The sequence below is a fragment of the Artemia sp. Qi Xiang Cuo genome, chromosome 10 (assembly GCF_049724085.1).
Source record: "Artemia sp. Qi Xiang Cuo chromosome 10, ASM4972408v1, whole genome shotgun sequence".
NCBI lineage: Eukaryota > Metazoa > Arthropoda > Branchiopoda > Anostraca > Artemiidae > Artemia > Artemia sp. Qi Xiang Cuo.
The window spans coordinates 47,083,632-47,101,511 of NC_142803.1; the positions used below are offsets into that span (position 1 = coordinate 47,083,632).

General features: G+C 36.8%; 1 protein-coding gene across 4 annotated transcripts in view; it reads right to left on the reverse strand.

Annotated features, from left to right (window-relative positions):
• Vps8 (vacuolar protein sorting 8) overlaps positions 1-17,880 on the reverse strand; it is a 286,757-nt gene that overhangs the window by 67,564 nt on the left and 201,313 nt on the right. For all 4 annotated transcript variants that reach the window (XM_089095469.1, XM_089095470.1, XM_089095468.1 and 1 more), the window contains 2 exons: positions 14,922-15,173; positions 8,930-9,064 (listed from right to left, as the gene is read on the reverse strand). In XM_089095469.1, coding sequence (XP_088951595.1) covers positions 8,930-9,064; positions 14,922-15,173 — 387 coding nt within the window. The remainder of the gene's footprint in view (positions 1-8,929; positions 9,065-14,921; positions 15,174-17,880) is intronic.

Sequence of the window (17,880 nt, forward strand, 5' to 3'; positions counted from 1 at the left end):
TCATCAAATATGCTCAGTAAACTTCAGGACAGGAAAAGAGATTCCAAAAAAATCCTGTAGTCAAGCAGAAGTGAGTGACGTACATCCACCAAAGAAACAGAAGGGAAGACCGTGCGATAGTGCAAGGAAAGCCGCTCTCGAAGAAGCGCTTCGGTGCTATGCCAACAGTGAAGAACCTGTACCTCTGATGACCATTTTAAGAAAGATGGCTCATATTCTCTCTGAAACTGACTGTGATAGTTTGGCCTACAGCTTACGTCAAGCCAAGGATTTGCTAGTCACTGAGTATGGCGAATGAGTGATTCTGTCCGATTCAAATGGGAAAGAGGCACTAGTAATATTTAGAGATACGGTTGACAAGATATTACGAGAATATCATCAAGATGTGAAAGCAGATAGTGAAAACAGAGAAAGGGATCAGCTCATCAAAGTCGTTGGAGGAACAATAAGAAGTGAAATCAAATCCATTACGACCAGGAAGAATTCCTACGAATTTCTTAACGAAATATCGTCAGTAGAGAAGTGCTTAAACTTCGTGTGCCCATCTCTTTGTCTACTACTTTCATCGATAGGTGTCGACACGCCTCGTCTAATATCTTCTATCGGACAGGCTATAATGCAGGCATGCACACCACGGGGTTTAATGTCTCCTGTACAAATAGGACTGGCTTCGCAGCTGCATCACCATTTTTCAGCCCGATTTTTAATTGACACACTGCACAATATCGGCTTCTACTTTTCGTACTCAGAGGTAAAAGGATTTGAGAGATGTTGAGCAGCATGTCAAACGTAGTTAGAAGAGTCCAAAGAGAAATTGCATTTCTTTCAGTATGTAGGAGACAACGTAAATTATGACATTGGTACAATCGACGGCCTGAATACCTTTAATGGAATGGGTCTTTTTGAAGTGTCTACACCTGATTTTCCAGTAACGGAGCTTTCAGTACCAAGAAAAGAAGTAAGTGGAGATGAGATGAAGTCAATCGGCACCGTGCCATTCTACACTTACCAAAAACCCGCCAAGTCGCAACAAAGGACTTTTGTTTGCTCGACAAAAAATGGTGACACTTATGACAATGAATGGAGGTTGAAACGCTCTGCCGCATCTCTGGCTTTTTCAAAAGCTCATACATGAGCTGGTCGGCCTTTACATGGTCAATACACCAAAAGCTACCTCATCAGGGAAAATCGAATATTCGTTTTTTTCCAAGGATTTACCACAACCCAAGCGATATCTCCTGTGTTTATTCTACACTTATGCATGCTAACGAGCGCACTAATCGAGCTGGAAAAAACTCTAGTCATTATCTTTGCCCAACCGCCTTACTGAAAGCCGAAGTGTATCGTCGATGCAGAGCCTGCCAAAAGTGCTTTAAGAAATGCTATTGTTGTCCTGGGTGGATTTCACACACGCATGAGTTTCCTAGGAGCCATTGGCTTCCTTATGGCTGACTCAGGACTTTTGGAAATCCTAAGTCAAGTATATGCGCCTAACATTGGGCGTAGTATGTTACAAGGCAAAGCTGACTCTCGCGCAGTGAGAGGCTATTATGTTGAAGGTAGCCCTTTATGTGGAACTTTTATCACCAGAACTGGGTAACAGAGCGTTCGATGGCAATGACATGCTACCAGAGCAAAACAGGCGTACGAGTCTCTCTTTGAAGGAGAGGACATCGACGAAGTGCAGGTGTCGGAAGCAGCAGAGAATATCTATGAAATACTTCAAAGTGCAAAAGAACGATTATCCGAGTCCAGAACTGCCCGTCTTTGGTTTCAGTATATGGACCTACTTGGAATCCTGAGAAAGAACCTGAGAGGTGAACGAAGTGGCAACCTTGAACTTTATCTACAATGGTTGTTGGAATTACTTTCTTACCTTGCTGCTTCCGGCCACAATATTTACTCGAAGTATACTTGGCTGTTCGTGCAGTCGATGTTTCAGTTGAGAAAAGACAACCCAGGGCAGTAAAGAACGTTACAGGGGTACCTGTTCATCCGAAGAACTGACAACTACTGGGCAGCACTTTCTCCTGATTTGATGATCGAACAGACGTTAATGAGAAGTATGAAAACGAGTGGCGGTCTGACGAGAGGTAGAGGCATGACTGAATTACAGCAGACAATTTGGACATCTGCTATGCCTACTTTGGTTCTAGTTAACTAACACATGCAGAAACTGACTGGCCTCGCGGATTTGACTATTGAAAATCACGCAGAAGCGATATCTTCGAGGACAGCTAGAGACATGGCGGACACCGAAAAGATAGGTCGACACATTGAGCCCCTAGAACCCTTCTGGCACGATTCAAAGTTATTGAACGTGGTTACTGGTGTCCGCGCTTCATCATCTGTGAACGCAGACAATACCGAATCTGTGAGAGAAACAATTCTGGAGGATATTGAAGCGAAAGACATTTGCAAATAGATTTTCAGGAGAAAGGAGAAATCTGTAAATATGGCTGAGAAGTCATCTGTGGTGATAGATAGGGAGAGGGTAATGGTCGACCCTGCTCTAATCTTTCAACTTCTAGCTGCAGTGGCTAGCAACATTGGTTCTGACTTGAATGAGGTTCTGTCGTTCGAGCTCTGTACTTTTCCACCATCGCTCTTTAGTTCGTTCGAGGTGATGAGGACAGACGACAAAGCCTCTCTAACAAATGCACTCGAGGGACTTAAGGGTCCAGTGACATTGCCAACCACCTAGAGAATTTGGGACGGTGGCTCGCTAGTCCCATAAAATCCCGTGGATTACCGGAATCACACATTCTATGGTGGTAGGATCTTACGTAGGTTATGTTAAAAGACATTTCAGCTAGTCAGTAGCGGTTTTATACTCTTACAGTGATACATCGACGACGAAAAATTGCACACAGCTAAAGAGAACCAAATGTTTGTCGTGTGCAACGATTGAATTCTCTCCTAACATGAAGATCTTCAAAAGTAAGGAGGAATTTCTGAGAAATCCCAAAAATAAACAACGTTTCATCGACCTACTTACTGAGAAGCTGGCGAACTCAGAATGCAAAGTTCTATATGCTCAGGATGATGCCGATGTCTTAGTTGCACAAACTTCAGTCAGTTGCACTGAAACTTCATCGACCACTTTGATTGGGAATGATACCGACCTATTAGTCCTTCTGCTGTACCATGCCCAGCTTGATGCATGTGATATCTTTATGCAGACAGACACACATGGAAATAACGGATGAGTGTACGACATAAAAAGGATCAAGAACAAACTAGGAACCGAAGCAGCAGAAAATCTACTGGTTTGACAAGCAATGTCTGGCTGCGATTCAACATTTAGACTTTACGGCGTAGGGAAACCAGCAGTGGTTTCCTTGTCACTTAAAGATGGGATTTTTAAGGATTCTTGCAAGACCTTCATGACACCAGGATCCAGCCACCAGAAGATTGCCGAAGCTGAAGGGAAAGCTTTGCTCCGCATATACAAAGGGAAAAGCAATGAGAAGACCCTGAAGGATGTCCGGGTGCGAGCATTTACAGTGCGGGTTGCAAGTGCAAATGCTTTTTTTCAGGCAGAGTGGCTTCCACCGATTTTGGCTGCCGCAAAGTATCCCTTTTGCAGGTGCTATTTTCAAATAATGAAGTGGCAAGACACGTCAAATTCGCTAAAGCCCGAAGAGTGGGGTTGGCGCCTCTCTTCGTCACGGAATATGTATCTTCCCATTACGACAGATACTTCACCAGCACCGGAGAGCCTACTGAAGATGGTGTGGTGCAAGTGCACCAGCGGGTGCGAGTCGCTCAGATGCAGCTGTCGTCGGAACGGTTTGCCCTGCAGCTTTGCCTGCAGGGGAATGTAAAGGGTTGTTATGCACTAACGCCGCAGCAAGACAGGATGAAGATGATAACGAAGACGAGCAGGAAGAAGAATTAGCTTCAGGTTGTGCTTTAAAATAAAAACGTTCTTGTGATTAATTTACCTGAGTTATAAACGTTTTTCTTTTATAACTGATTGATCTGAAGTTTTGATCTCGATTAAAGAAGTGGTTTTTCAAGATATTATACTTAGCAACCCCCCATATTACGGGCCCTTGAAGGTGGAAATGAGGTAAATAGTAAAAAAAAACAACTTTTTGACCTCATTTTTGGCAATACGGTACTTTATTTGATATAAAATGATCTTTAGCCGCAGGAATCTGGAAATTAATGATCTGTGTACTTTACCCCCCCCCCCGTTTCGTGAAGGTGAAAATTGATACTGGGGTACGGAAAACGCGATTTCTGACGTCGGATTCGGATTCTTCATGCTTGATTTGATAGAAAACGACCACTTAAACCCAAAAATACGTCCAAATAGAAATTCTGATTTCCCCCCTTCAAGGGGGATTTCGGATAGTTGTGCAAGGGGGATCCGGGGGGATTTTTTTTGTGCGATTAAGCTGATTTTTCTGAACATTTTGGTGTAAAAAAAATTCTGTTGCAATTTCCCCGAGGTCAAACCGTATTTTTCCTCCACTAAACAAGATGTGTAGGATTTTCAAATATATGCAGAGCCAAGGCGGAATCAAAGTTATCATTTTTGTTTTCCAATCTCAAGGACGTATCTATTGAAATTTTGTGTTCATGCAAACGTTCACCAAGTTGTTGATGGGTCCTACCAATGTAAAATTTCCCACATGAACATGGGACTCTGTAGACACTACTACCAAGTACATGGTCAGTTATATCTTTTACTGAGTTGAAAAAATGACCAACTTTTTGTTCACTTTTGAAAGAAACAGAGAGATTGTGTTCATTTAAATTTTTTAAAGTTTATCGCTAAGTTTTGAAATGTATGGTAAATTGGTGAAAGTTTTTTCCTCAATTGCCGGAATAACTGAATAAAGGGGGACGGGCTCCCTATTTTCTTGTTTTATCTTTTTTAATCGTCTATCTATGATATTTTCAATAAGGTTTATTGGGTATCCATTGCAGAATAGAATATCTTTGATATAATTTAATTCAGAATTTACATGATTAAGTGAATAGACTTTTAAAACTCGGTCAACTAAAGAGATTATTACCCCTCTTTTCACAGAAGGGGGATAATTTGACAATAAATGTAGATACCAATCATTATGGGTCGGCTTACTGTATATAGAAAATCCAAGGCTAGGAGTATTTTTTATAATCAAAACATCCAAGAAAGGCAGCTTTCCACTTAAAACACTCTCACCAGGTCCGCAGGTCCATAACCCCTAAACAAATCTCACAGGTTAATCAACCAATTCATGAATTATAAATTGACTGTATTTCTTTTGGTTGCTAGTTTAGCTGCAGTCCGTTGACTTTTCCCAGTTTTTACCTCATTCTGACCTTTGTTCGCAAGGTTATCCTTTTTTTCAGGACAATTATTAAAATCAGTACTGGTTGAATATTTTACCTGCTTTTTACAGTCTTCACTTTTGATAGATTTCCATTTATACACTGATTGTATGAGGAGAGTGACACATGGTATCAAAATAGACATTCGCTTTGGTTTCTTGCGTTTAAACGCCAGTGCTGGAAGTTTTATTTAATATGTGAGTTTGTTTCTTACTTATTTATTTATATTCGTTTTTTTCTTCTTCGTGTGTTTAATTGTTGTATTTCTATGTGTGTCATTTCCTTAAAACAAAAAAATTTTTTCGTTTTTTCGTTGTTTTTTTTTTCGTTGAGAAAGGCTCCCGGACGTGGGGCTGAAATATTGGGAACATTTTTAAATTAAAGTGTTTATTTGCTTTTATTTATTGTTTAATAATTTATTATAATTAAAACCGGTTTTTTCTTGCTCACTTTTTTTGTGATCATTTTCTTTCCAAAATACAATCGCTGCAACAATACGTGCCAATGAAAATGGGGTGTAAATACGGGCAAGAATGCACCTGCAGTAGCCAGCTTTGGGCAAACAAAGCTGCCGAGAGATTTCATATATTTCTCACAGAAGCAGTGCACTTGTAGATTCTACACAAAATCCAACTCGAAGCCGAGTTACTTAATACAATTTTAACTTCCTCACTGTGCACTCTCGATATTACCGGCAGCAAGATCGCCTGCAGCCTTCTCCCTACTAACCACATACAAATTTAATTCGATGGGCAAAACGGTTCTACTTAGTTTAAGATTTCATCAGAGTAATGGAGCAAAGAAAGGCGAATTCTTTTAAAAATAAAACTAATACTTTCATCCGAGGTGCTATTATAGGCTACTTTACTTATCAAGGTTGCCAATCTTTTATCCCCTTAGGAGATAATTAAAAGTTATTTAATCATAATATTTCAATGCAGATTATTTTTGGTTATTATTATATTTTCAAATTGCATTATGCATAGTCATTTTTTTAATTATACTGCTATGATTGTGGTCTGAAAATGTGGAAAATAATAGTTTTCCACTTTGTTTTAGCAGATAAATACCTACTGAGGTCTACCGAAGGCAACATATTGAATTAAATTCCAGACTAAAAAAAAAAAAATTAAACAGGTACAGCTATACTTTAAGCAACTAAAATCAATAGCAAAAGTTTATCAAATTTTATAAAAGGCTTGATACATGATGATTTCAATTCACTAGTAACTCAACTGGAATACACGCATTGCTTCAAGAGGACCATAAAGAAAAATACTAGTTAAGGAATATTATACTAGTCTTTTAATCACAAGAAAAAACAAAGGATTTGTCCAAGAAAAATACAAAGGATTTGTACGACGCATTGCTTCAAGAGGACCATAAAGAAAAATAATAGTTAAGGAATATTATACTAGTCTTTTAAATCACAAGAAAAAACAAAGGATAAAGGATAAACTATTGACGCATTGCTTCAAGAGGACCATAAAGAAAAATAATAGTTAAGGAAAATTATACTAGTCTTTTAAATCACAAGAAAAAACAAAGGATAAAGGATAAACAATGGACGCATTGCTTCAAGAGGACCATAAAGAAAAATAATAGTTAAGGAATATTATACTAGTCTTTTAAATCACAAAAAAAAACAAAGGATTTGTCCAAGAAAAATACAAAGGATTTGTACGACGCATTGCTTCAAGAGGACCATAAAGAAAAATAATAGTTAAGGAATATTATACTAGTCTTTTAAATCACAAGAAAAAACAAAGGATAAAGGATAAACTATGGACGCATTGCTTCAAGAGGACCATAAAGAAAAATAATAGTTAAGGAAAATTATACTAGTCTTTTAAATCACAAGAAAAACAAAGGATAAAGGATAAACAATGGACGCATTGCTTCAAGAGGACCATAAATAAAAATAATAGTTAAGGAAAATTATACTAGTCTTTTAAATCACAAGAAAAAACAAAGGATAAAGGATAAACAATGGACGCATTGCTTCAAGAGGACCATAAAGAAAAATAATAGTTAAGGAATATTATACTAGTCTTTTAAATCACAAGAAAAACAAAGGATAAAAATTATTTAGTCATCATAGTTACCCATTTTTTTTCTCGTACTTCGTTCTCATTCGAGAAACCTTATCTATACTTTTGACGTATTTCAAGGGAGGTTCTTTGGACAAATCTTATTTTTACGACTTGCCGACTCCACTCCTCCCCTTCAGTGAAAGCATATGAATACAATCTTTTCTGTTACATTCAAAATACCTTCGCAATAAGAGGGGAGGTGTCAACCGAAAAAATGCGAACGATGGGGTAGTTTTCAACAATAATGTTATGATTTCAACAGTCTACAGCAACACCCGTGCTTTTAAAATTATTTGGAATCCATTTCATCTTTCCAGCTTTAATAACTTAGTTTTTATTAGGTCCACAAAAAGGCATAAAGACAAACATACACAAAGGCCATTTTAAATATACAAATACAAAAAAAAAATTAATAGTTCTGTATTAATTTTATAACTCTTATTTATACAGTTCATTATTTGGTTCTCAGATACTAAAAACTAAATTTTTTAATAAAAATGTTGACCTCTAGTCAGCAATGCAATAGGCCTAAAAATTAAGCACACGAATTCATTTTGTAGTCAGTGCAATGACAACAATGACAGACTAGTCAAGATGGGCCAGCTTTTAAATGCTTACCACAGTTTTACTTCCTTTCTTTTCCAGTTGTATCGGCATCATCGTATTAACTATGTTCTTATTTTATACATGTGAGATTTCACATGATGACAATGCTACAATACAATGTCTTGTCAAAGCAGAGAAAAATGATCTCGAAAGTTCTGAGAGGATTAAACCCGTTTATGGGTACTGTCTTCAAGTGGTTTAAAGGATCCAGAGGTAACAGATGGAAAAAGAAGGCAAATGGACGTTCAGGACAACTCTCTACTGTTAAAAATAATTAGTCTTTGAAAAAACTGAAAATAACATCATTTTAAATGGGCTCATTCCAGAACTAATACTATCACCGGAGCCAATTCAGAAACAGTATACCTTAGGCTCAAAAGAGAGCTGAAGATATCACAATTATGCGGGAGGATCCCAAAAATACTTTCAATTGAGCAAAAGAAAAAGAATTGTCGCAAAGAGTTAGAAAAAAGCACACCCTTTCTTAATTTGGGATAAATATTTGATTTGCGAATATTATTCTGAGATGAATAAGTACAAACAGAACCAGCAATTTCATTACACATAATTTTATATTAAAAATTAACCCTAATTCTTATCGTAAGAGCAGGAAAACACGCATGTATAGAGACAAGGCTATACTCAACCCATTGTTGTCAATTGAACTGAGAAAAATCGTCAAACTGTGTGAAACAAACAAAATCACCATCTCACTTCCTATGAACAAGCACTGTCTTATTGATAATAAAATGCGGTGTTCATAATAAAATGATTCCAGGATTATTGTTGTCAAATCTCGCACAGTACAAGTGCAAAAAAAACCTAGGAAGGGAAGGTACCGATCCTAAATTTTAAAAGAGTATGTAAATGATAGTAAAAGCTGTTAAAGTGTAACTTACTTGTTTCACTAGGTAATCGATGCGTTCTTGCCACTTCCTCAAAATAACGGCATGGACACTCCTTGTTCCAAGCACAAAAACTTGACCACAACTAACTACTATCGATTGATAACATGCAAATTCACCCGCTATTGCCTAAAATATCAATTTCGTGCATTAGGCATACGTTTCCAATAGCATAAAGAAAAAATAAGGCAGAGTTTACTAGTAGTTATCACAATGCAGTGGCTAAGAAACCCTCCTCCAGAGTCGGAGCAGGGGAGGTTAAACTGCTGTGGGAGGTTAAATTAAATGAAGACGGTTCTTCCAGCTTACAGTATCGAGCTATACAAGTTTTTTGAAGTTACTTGTTTTTCCAATTGATCACCTCTCTTTCTTTCTGTTTTTTTAAGAAGTGTGCATTTTTGCTGTTGTTTCTATCAAATTCTACCTCTTTGTCTGACTTGTAAGCTGATGAACATAAGTTGTACTATGTTAATTCAAATAAAACATTCAATATTCATCAAGAGTGTACAAGAGTGTACTTGTTTATGAGTCGTTTCTATTTTGATTTCAACAAATATTTAATATTTGTTACCAAGGTGTTGTGGAAAGCTTTCAAACTGTTGTTCTTCTCCGAAGGGTTGACACTGATATAAAGAGAGAAAAAACCACTAGCTCCCCTTCCTTAAAAAAAAGAAACAGCTGGTTTGACCCTAAGACGAGCTAATTTATTTATTTTATCCAGTAAAGGAGGAAGCCATAGGCTTATCGCATAACAAACACAAAAAATGACATCTTAAACAGCAACACTGGAAAACACACACACAAAAAAAAAAAAAAAAAAAAAAAATCAGTGAAAAAACAACTATGCAACAACTATATTACAGAAACTGTTTTTCATAGAACTCAGTTTCAACAAGAGCACTCTTAAATAATTGCACTGTTTGAGTAGAAACTATGGTATCAGGTAAACTATTCCAAAGTTTTGTTACACAGTTAATAAAGTTACATTGACCTTTTTTCTTGTACATGTGCGGCTGATACATTTTATACGAGTTTTGTCGAGTGGCTGAGTAATGACTAAGTTTGAAGAAATCAGCCCAGTCCACATTATCAACACCCCTCATAAAACGGAACGTATTGATCAGGTCAATCCTAACCCGTCAAAACTCCAGGGAAGGAAGTCCCAAACACTCCAGTCGACGCTGATACGGTAAATGACTCAAATATGGCACAAACTTTGATGCCCGATGTTAAACCTTTTCAATTTGCTGCGAGTCACATTTCCATGTAGGATACCACACAGAGGAACAATATTCTACCACCGGCGTTAAATATTCTACCACCGGCGTGTCATAAAAGCGTGAAGGTTAAATTTCATGAAACTTCTCTTAATCCGAAGCAGACTGTAATTAGCATTTCGTGAAATTATTGACACATTTTTATGAAACTTCAACTGGTTATCAAAGTGAATACCTAAGTCCCTTACTGAATCTGCAGATGAAACAGCTGTATCACCAAGAGAATAATGATAAGTCGAGCTTTTCGAAAAGTAATGGAGTACAAAACATTTTTGATGGTTTACAAACATGGAGTTCAATTTACACCAATCATTTAGGGCATTTAGATCCTTTAGATCTTCTTGAATAAGGGTGACGTCTATCAGGGAGGTAACACTTTTATACAGTTTTATACCGTCTGCAAACAGTTTGACAGTGGAGTGACGAAATACTTGAGGCAAATCGTTGACAAAAAAACAAAATAACACTGGGCCCAAACCACTGCCTTGTGGCACACCACTGAAATTCGGACTTTCACTTGAAAGTGCACTACCGTCTATAACTTGCTGAGAACAGCCTGATAAATAATCTGTGATCCAAGTTAAAGTTCTACTGCCTAGCTTATACTTTTCACATTTTTCAAGCAACAAACTAACTGAAACTTTGTCGAATGATTTACTGAAGTCAATGTACAAGCAATCAAACTTCACACCGAAATCAGCCATATTTTGGAAATCTTTTACAACTTCTAGCAACTGCATATTACATGACCTGTTTTTTCTAAAACCATGTTGTGACAGATGCCATAATTTATTTTGGTTGAAGTAATCCTGTATCTGATATACAATAATCTTTTCAAAAACTCTCGAGAAAATTGAGGTGTTTGAAATTGGACAATAATTTCCAAATTGGGATTTAGATCCTCCTTTATAGAGTGGCTTTACAAGCGTTTTTTCCACCCTGTGGGGCATTTACCACTCAATAGACAATGGTTAAACAAAAACGCAAGAGGTTCAGCTAAAAACATGGCTGTCTTCTGAAGAAAAGCGTTAGAAATACCATCTATATCTAGAGCTTTATTAACGGATAGGTCACGGAGAATTTTTAAAATCTGCTCTGAAGAAATATCAGAGTCATTGAAGGGCACTCTGTCTGCTGAAACAAATTCGATAAAATGGGCCAGACTGCATGCATGGACATCGTTTGGATTTACAAAAACAGACGAAAACACTTGATTAAACACATCAGCCTTTTTCTGATCAACGTTTATTAATTCACTAGTAGCTGGGTCATCAAAAATGCACGAATCAGTTGAGGAATCAGTCTTCCTCAACAAGTCTATTAACATACTTCAAAAACTTCTTTGGACATTCTCGAATGTTAGTAATGATTGACGATTCGAGTGAGTCCCGGCTAACGCGTAGAGAACGAGTGGCGCGATTCCGAGCCCTTTTATATACACACCACGAGTCTTCTTTTTTTTCCAACATATACCGTCTCCATTGTTTATTTTTGTCACTAATAGCATCAAGTACAAATTTTGGCAGTCGTCTTCTTTTTCTTGAACCTTCTTTTATGTAATAATGTGGAACGAACCTATCACATGCATCTTTTATAACCTCTCGGATGAACTCAAAAGCAACATCCACATCTGAATTCCTAGACTGAAGCTCCTCAACAATAGAAACGGAACGGATAAAGTCTTGAATTTCATCTTAACGACCCTTGCTATAATCATAATAAAGTTTAGAACCAGAGTTCACCGCTGCACTTACATTCATTGATAGATACATAACTACACGGTCGCTTTTACCTAGAAGTGCCAGCATCTAAAGGTCTAATATGTCATCTGGAGATTTAGTGATCACCAAATCTAGTACATGGGGAGTGGAATTACTTCTGATTCTTGTGGGATCAACAATATGCTAATACAGAAAATTATCCAGTAAGGTTTGCACAAGTTTAAAAGCAAAATTCTGGTCCGTCCCTGACGTAGCTTAGGATAACCAGTCAATATTGGGTGCTTTGGAGTCACCAAGAATAAGAATTTTTGAGGAAACAGACGAAAGGTACGACAGATAACTCAGCAGACGATTATCATTTAACATGCTAAACTCATTTCTGGATGGGCTTCGATATATGCCTACAATCCTCCCATTTTGGGATAACCCTGGCAACTTAACTTCCACACTAATTACTTTACTTAACTCCATAGTAAACGAAACATCAACTTCTGCATATTTAAAGTTTGACGACGACGAAACATGGATACAAATTCCTCTTTTCGAATACTTGTTGTACACGATATTATAGCCACTCAGTTGACAGAAATGTGCTTCGGGGCTTAGGCAGTGCTTTGGAAGCACCTCAGTCACGATAACTATATCAGTTTCTGTAAATTTACCAAAGAATAAAGTTCATCGAGTTTGTTTGAAAGTACATCAGCATTTGTATACAACACGGAAATATTATTCTTCCATTTCATGCCTGGAGGGGGTCGCTTGTCCCTAATGTTACTTTGAAAAACGTTACCTTCTAACCGTCTATTTATACTGGTTGCATTGTAGGGTAAAACATTTAATGTTCCACGGCAGCTTATGTCATTGTCTTTCAAAATTCGAGAGTGTTTCGTTATTCGAAATTCGACACCTGTACGCGTACATAAAAACAAATTCAATCTTATTAAAAACATCAAAAATGATAGCGAAAAGGTTGCAATTCAATGTAATGAACTGCCCAGACACTTACTCTGAAGGTGGAAGTGTCAGCTTCTGCACATGGCAAAAAAAATCCTGACGGAGTAATGTTCTAAAAGAAGAATATGCTATTAGACTTATAAAAAAAATTAAGAATTTTACGCTGGTAAAAGGTATCGCAGCTTGTAAAAGCAATTTCACTGAAGAGACGCTATATGATCTCATTGGTTATCACGTCAAGTCACTTTTTGAAAACATAATTATATACTTAAAATACATGTAATATGACAATTTTATGTAGAGTCCCAGGCTTTTAACATCATTAAATAAGTAATGAAGAGTTTAGTAAGAGCTACAGCAAAAGAATGGTTTAAATATTTTCCAAAGTTTGAGGATATGAGGCCAAACAGCTTTACAATAACAATAAAGCAAAACTTCGACAATTCTCATTTATAAGTTTTCATCAGTTTACACCAAAACTCTCAATTAGTTTTTGTCACCACGATAGTTTGGAAGCTGTTTGAACGTCCTCCATCTCAGCAGGATTGCAACTATTCATACAAAAAACACACAAAAAAATAAACTGCAGACAAAAGAAGCTTGATGTACAGTCTTGGAAAATTCAAGCTTTATATATTACCACAAATTCACCAAATTTGACACTTCTCAGCAGAGTTGCCGCTAATCATAAAATAAATCCCCAAAAATAAGCAGCTGCCTATAAAAAGTAAACAGCTTATATGACCTTAAACAAAAATAGTTTTATATGATGCCTAAAAAACTTCAAGATTTACAAATCATTTTAAAGTCAACAGAGCTGCGACTGATCATCTAATTAAATCCTATAAAATAAAATATAAAACGCGACCCCCCCCCACCCTACAAAAAAAGTGTCCAAAAAGCACCCTTGACTAAAAGGAAATTAATGATCTTAAACTTGATTTTTTACATTTATAGCCCCCCGCCAACGAATATTTTACGGGCTGATTATCATCAGCCTAGTAAAGAATGAATCAAGGACCATAGTAACCAAAAGTTTGAAGATACGAAAAAAAAAAATCAAGTGAGAAAAAATTACCCGTTTGTAGCAGATTTAGGAATGTTAACTATTATTTTGATTAGCCTTAATAGTAAAATGTTATTTTAAAAACAAATTTACAGAAATTTTGAAAAAGAGCCTGAAACTCTTCGAAAAAGCGTCGGATCGAAACGAGAAGCACATCATTTGAATTGCAATTGTCGAGAACTTTGTACAGAAAACTTATTTTCCACCTTGAACATCAAGGAAAAATATCAAAATAAAATGTAATTTTTGACAAAAACTGCATCTTCATACACAAGATGTTGCAACAAACGTATTTTTTTGGAATATAACACACGTATCTTATGAAAGGTTGCTTCTCTGGGATATATGTCATATTTGACAGACTCTACAGCCTGATCCCCGGGGGCTTCTCATTCTTTATCATTGTTAAGGCTTTTTTACACGAAAACTAAACTTGAACATTAACGGTTTTAGGATGGTAGTCATCTTCTCACTTAAGAGAGCCTTGGAGGAGGCGGTTGCAGGAAACGAAATCTTTGAAAAAATCGAGCCTCCAAAACATAATTTTGATTACGCTATATTCAATGAAATATAATTTTTACGCTGTTTCTAAATATGCAAAATTTTAAGTTTCCTCATTAAAAATGGTTATCTCAGGGAAACTGGTATTTGCCAAAGAGAAAGTGAATAGCTGCTCTGACCTTCAGTCAACATAGTTTGATTTACTGTCTTCGAATATTAAAACCTGTCTTCGAACTACCTTGAAGAGTGTCTCTCAGAAGATGGCAACAGCAGCCCATGCATACAATATGAGAAATTTCGAAAGGAAAAAAAAACAAAAAAACAGTAGTGTAATCCACGAAACGGTCTACGCACAAACTCTAAACGATCTTGTCTACAATATATATCTAACCAAATATTACGGTTTGACACCCAACTGAAATACAGTTGATATATTGCTATGCCCACATTTATACTATTTGTCTTACCAAGCTTCTATGCACATCGAATCCTGTCGCTAATCCTTTAAAGGTACCAGATGAATAGACGATTCCAACACTAGATAGATCCAATTCTTCAATCTCTTCCTGATCTTTAACGTCAAAAAGATGAAGACGCTCCTTGACATCAAAGGTGACTAGAGTACGGTTGTCGATCCAACCAACTGACGTTAGAGAATATGGGACTGATGCAGTCATTAAAGGAACTACTGAATAACTTCCATTTTTCACACGAGACAACTGAAAAATAAAAGTCAATAAATAAATGGTCAATGTAAACTACATTACATAATTAGTACCTGCCTTGTAAGTATCAGTCGTAGGCAATACAGAGACCACACATGGCATCAGACTCTGGTTTGAAGCTAATTATTATAACCAGAATGCCCGAAAACCGCAAAAACAGAAATAGAATAGCAAAGGCCCATGGTGTTTTTTCACAGTTGCAAAAAAAAAAAAAAAAAAAATCAGCAGTGTCCTGCCTGAAATTAGACCGTGGTGGTTTAGAATTCAGTCTAATACCCTTCAGAGGCTGGTAGTCAGTTTCAGAAGTAGGGTTACATGATCTAGGATATCGACATAGATTTAATCTCACATCTGCAAGTTTGGGTTCAAAATTTGGTTTTTCGCTTCCTGATTAATTCAAGTAACCATATTTATATTTTTTAAACACCTTAATATTTAATATGTATTTTGCTTCCTCCCCTCTCCCTTTCAGACAACCCACAACCCCAACATTGTAAGCTCATCTACCCGCCGAGCTCATTGTTCTTGTTAGTTTGTCCTCCAACTCAAATTTATTTATGTATAATAATAAACTAATTTTCTAGTATAAAATAGTTTCTTGAGTAGAAGAATCCTGCTGCTTACGATCAGGACAATTTTTACCCTATCTCTGTGAATTTATATTCTGTATATTAGTATTTTACTTTGTCCTTTTTTTATATCGTATTTAAGAGTTTAGGCTTCTGAAATAATCTCATCGAGCCAATAAGTATACGTAAAATTTTACAATCAACAAGTTTAACAAACAATATATATAGTCACGTAAAACAAATGAATATAATAACCTCGATAGCGCCGTCATCTACCGTGCAGTGGTACGGACGCCATCCTATAAAACTGGAGAAGTCCCCTTGAGGCCTAGAAACTATTTTTTTTTTTTAATAAAAATAAAATCCCTGAAAATAAAATCTACAGTTACAAGTTGCGTCATTTTAGATTACCCTAAGAAATGTCTTGGAAAAACAAAACAAAAAAAACCCGTCTATAATAACAGTTTATAAAGAAAAAAAAAGTTAAAGTAAAATAAGAAAAGCAAAATCTATTTGCAAAACTAATAAGCTAAATCTTGCAAAATCTCTAGCACATAAAATTTCAAAATTACGGATTTGTTTATTACCAAAGACAGATATGCTTTCAAAGGAAAGCTATACCTTCTTAAACTGTTTAACCATTTGATCTGCTTTTGGCTTTTTTTTTGCTGATCTGCCAGCCCCGATTCTTTTCCTAAAAATTTGCCCCCCGCTACAACCAATAACTGCATATGCAGGTCTTTTCCGCCAAAACTGGATTCTCATTTTTTTTTTAATTTTTAGGACGAATCAAATTTGTTTTGGACAAGTTTTTAAACAAAACTGTGTAAATTCGAATAATGTTTTCTAGACAGAATTGGACCCACTTGGAGCTAATAAAATTTTCATACTTGAAACATATGGAAACTGTCTGGACCGCAAATCATTATATAAAATGGTCAGGAATTATCGACAGCCTTTCAAGGTGCAACCGACAGATTATAATAACAATAGATTAGGTTTTATTCAAGTCAAAAAATTATAGTCATAAAATGAAACACGGGAAGCGTCAAATAATCTGCCCCCAACCACGCATTGTACTCCCAGCCGAAGGTATTGAATCAGGATATCAGCACCAGCGAAACGCAGACCATTGATCAGCACGTGAATTTTTTATTGTGCAGGGGGGGGTGTATCAAATGCCTGAAAGACCGCATTTAAAGGCCTAAATTGCCTAACTCCCCATGGGCCTTCACACATATACAGGTATGGGTACGTGTGCGGGCGGGGGGAGAGATGTAGAAATTAATATCTCATCTCTCTCTATTTAGACCAGTTGTTATCAACCGATTTTGGGCCATGCCCCACCTAGGCATCTCTAAAATCCTAATGCCTCCCTTGTGATATCTATATTTTATTACCCAAATTTTAGGCGTATTCACCCGAAGGAAGCTTAAAGGGCCATTAGCGTGGTATCTTTTTTCGAGCTGTCCTCTAGGTGTATTTTATGCGAATAAAAATTTTTGTTATGCAACGCCTTTCATACAATGCATGACGTCTTTGCAAAACTATCATGTATCTGCTTTACTCTTCAAGTGTATGTGAATATGGCGTAACTTGCATTTTTTTTTCTAAATTAAGGCTCTAGAGTACTTCCAGTCGAATGCCCCACCGGTGGGGCAGGGGACCACGTTGGGAATCACGGCTCTAGACAGCGGGTTTGACATCTCCAAAGACATAATTACTGGACCTTTCAACAATGCTGAACAAAATACCTTTTCTTAAAATTTTAATTCCATGTGTTTTAGAGAATGATAGGCTTGGGGGAGAGGGCTGATTGCCCTCCAATAACTTTTAACTTTTAAAAAAGCACTAAAACTTTCAATCAACTGAACCCCATCCGATCCAAAGTTTATATAATCACCCATCCCATAAAAACGTTATACGCACAGGGGTATAGCTTAAAACCCTTGCCCCTGGGATTCTGGGGGGTTGTGTCCATCCTGAAGACATTGCTATATGCTCTTTGGACTATTGGTAACAAAATGGCCATGTCACAATTTCGATTGAAGCAGTTTGAAGAAAAGAGGATGTCAGTAAGGGGGGGGGGGTTATTTTCTCTCCATCAAGTTTGACACTTAAAATGAACTAGA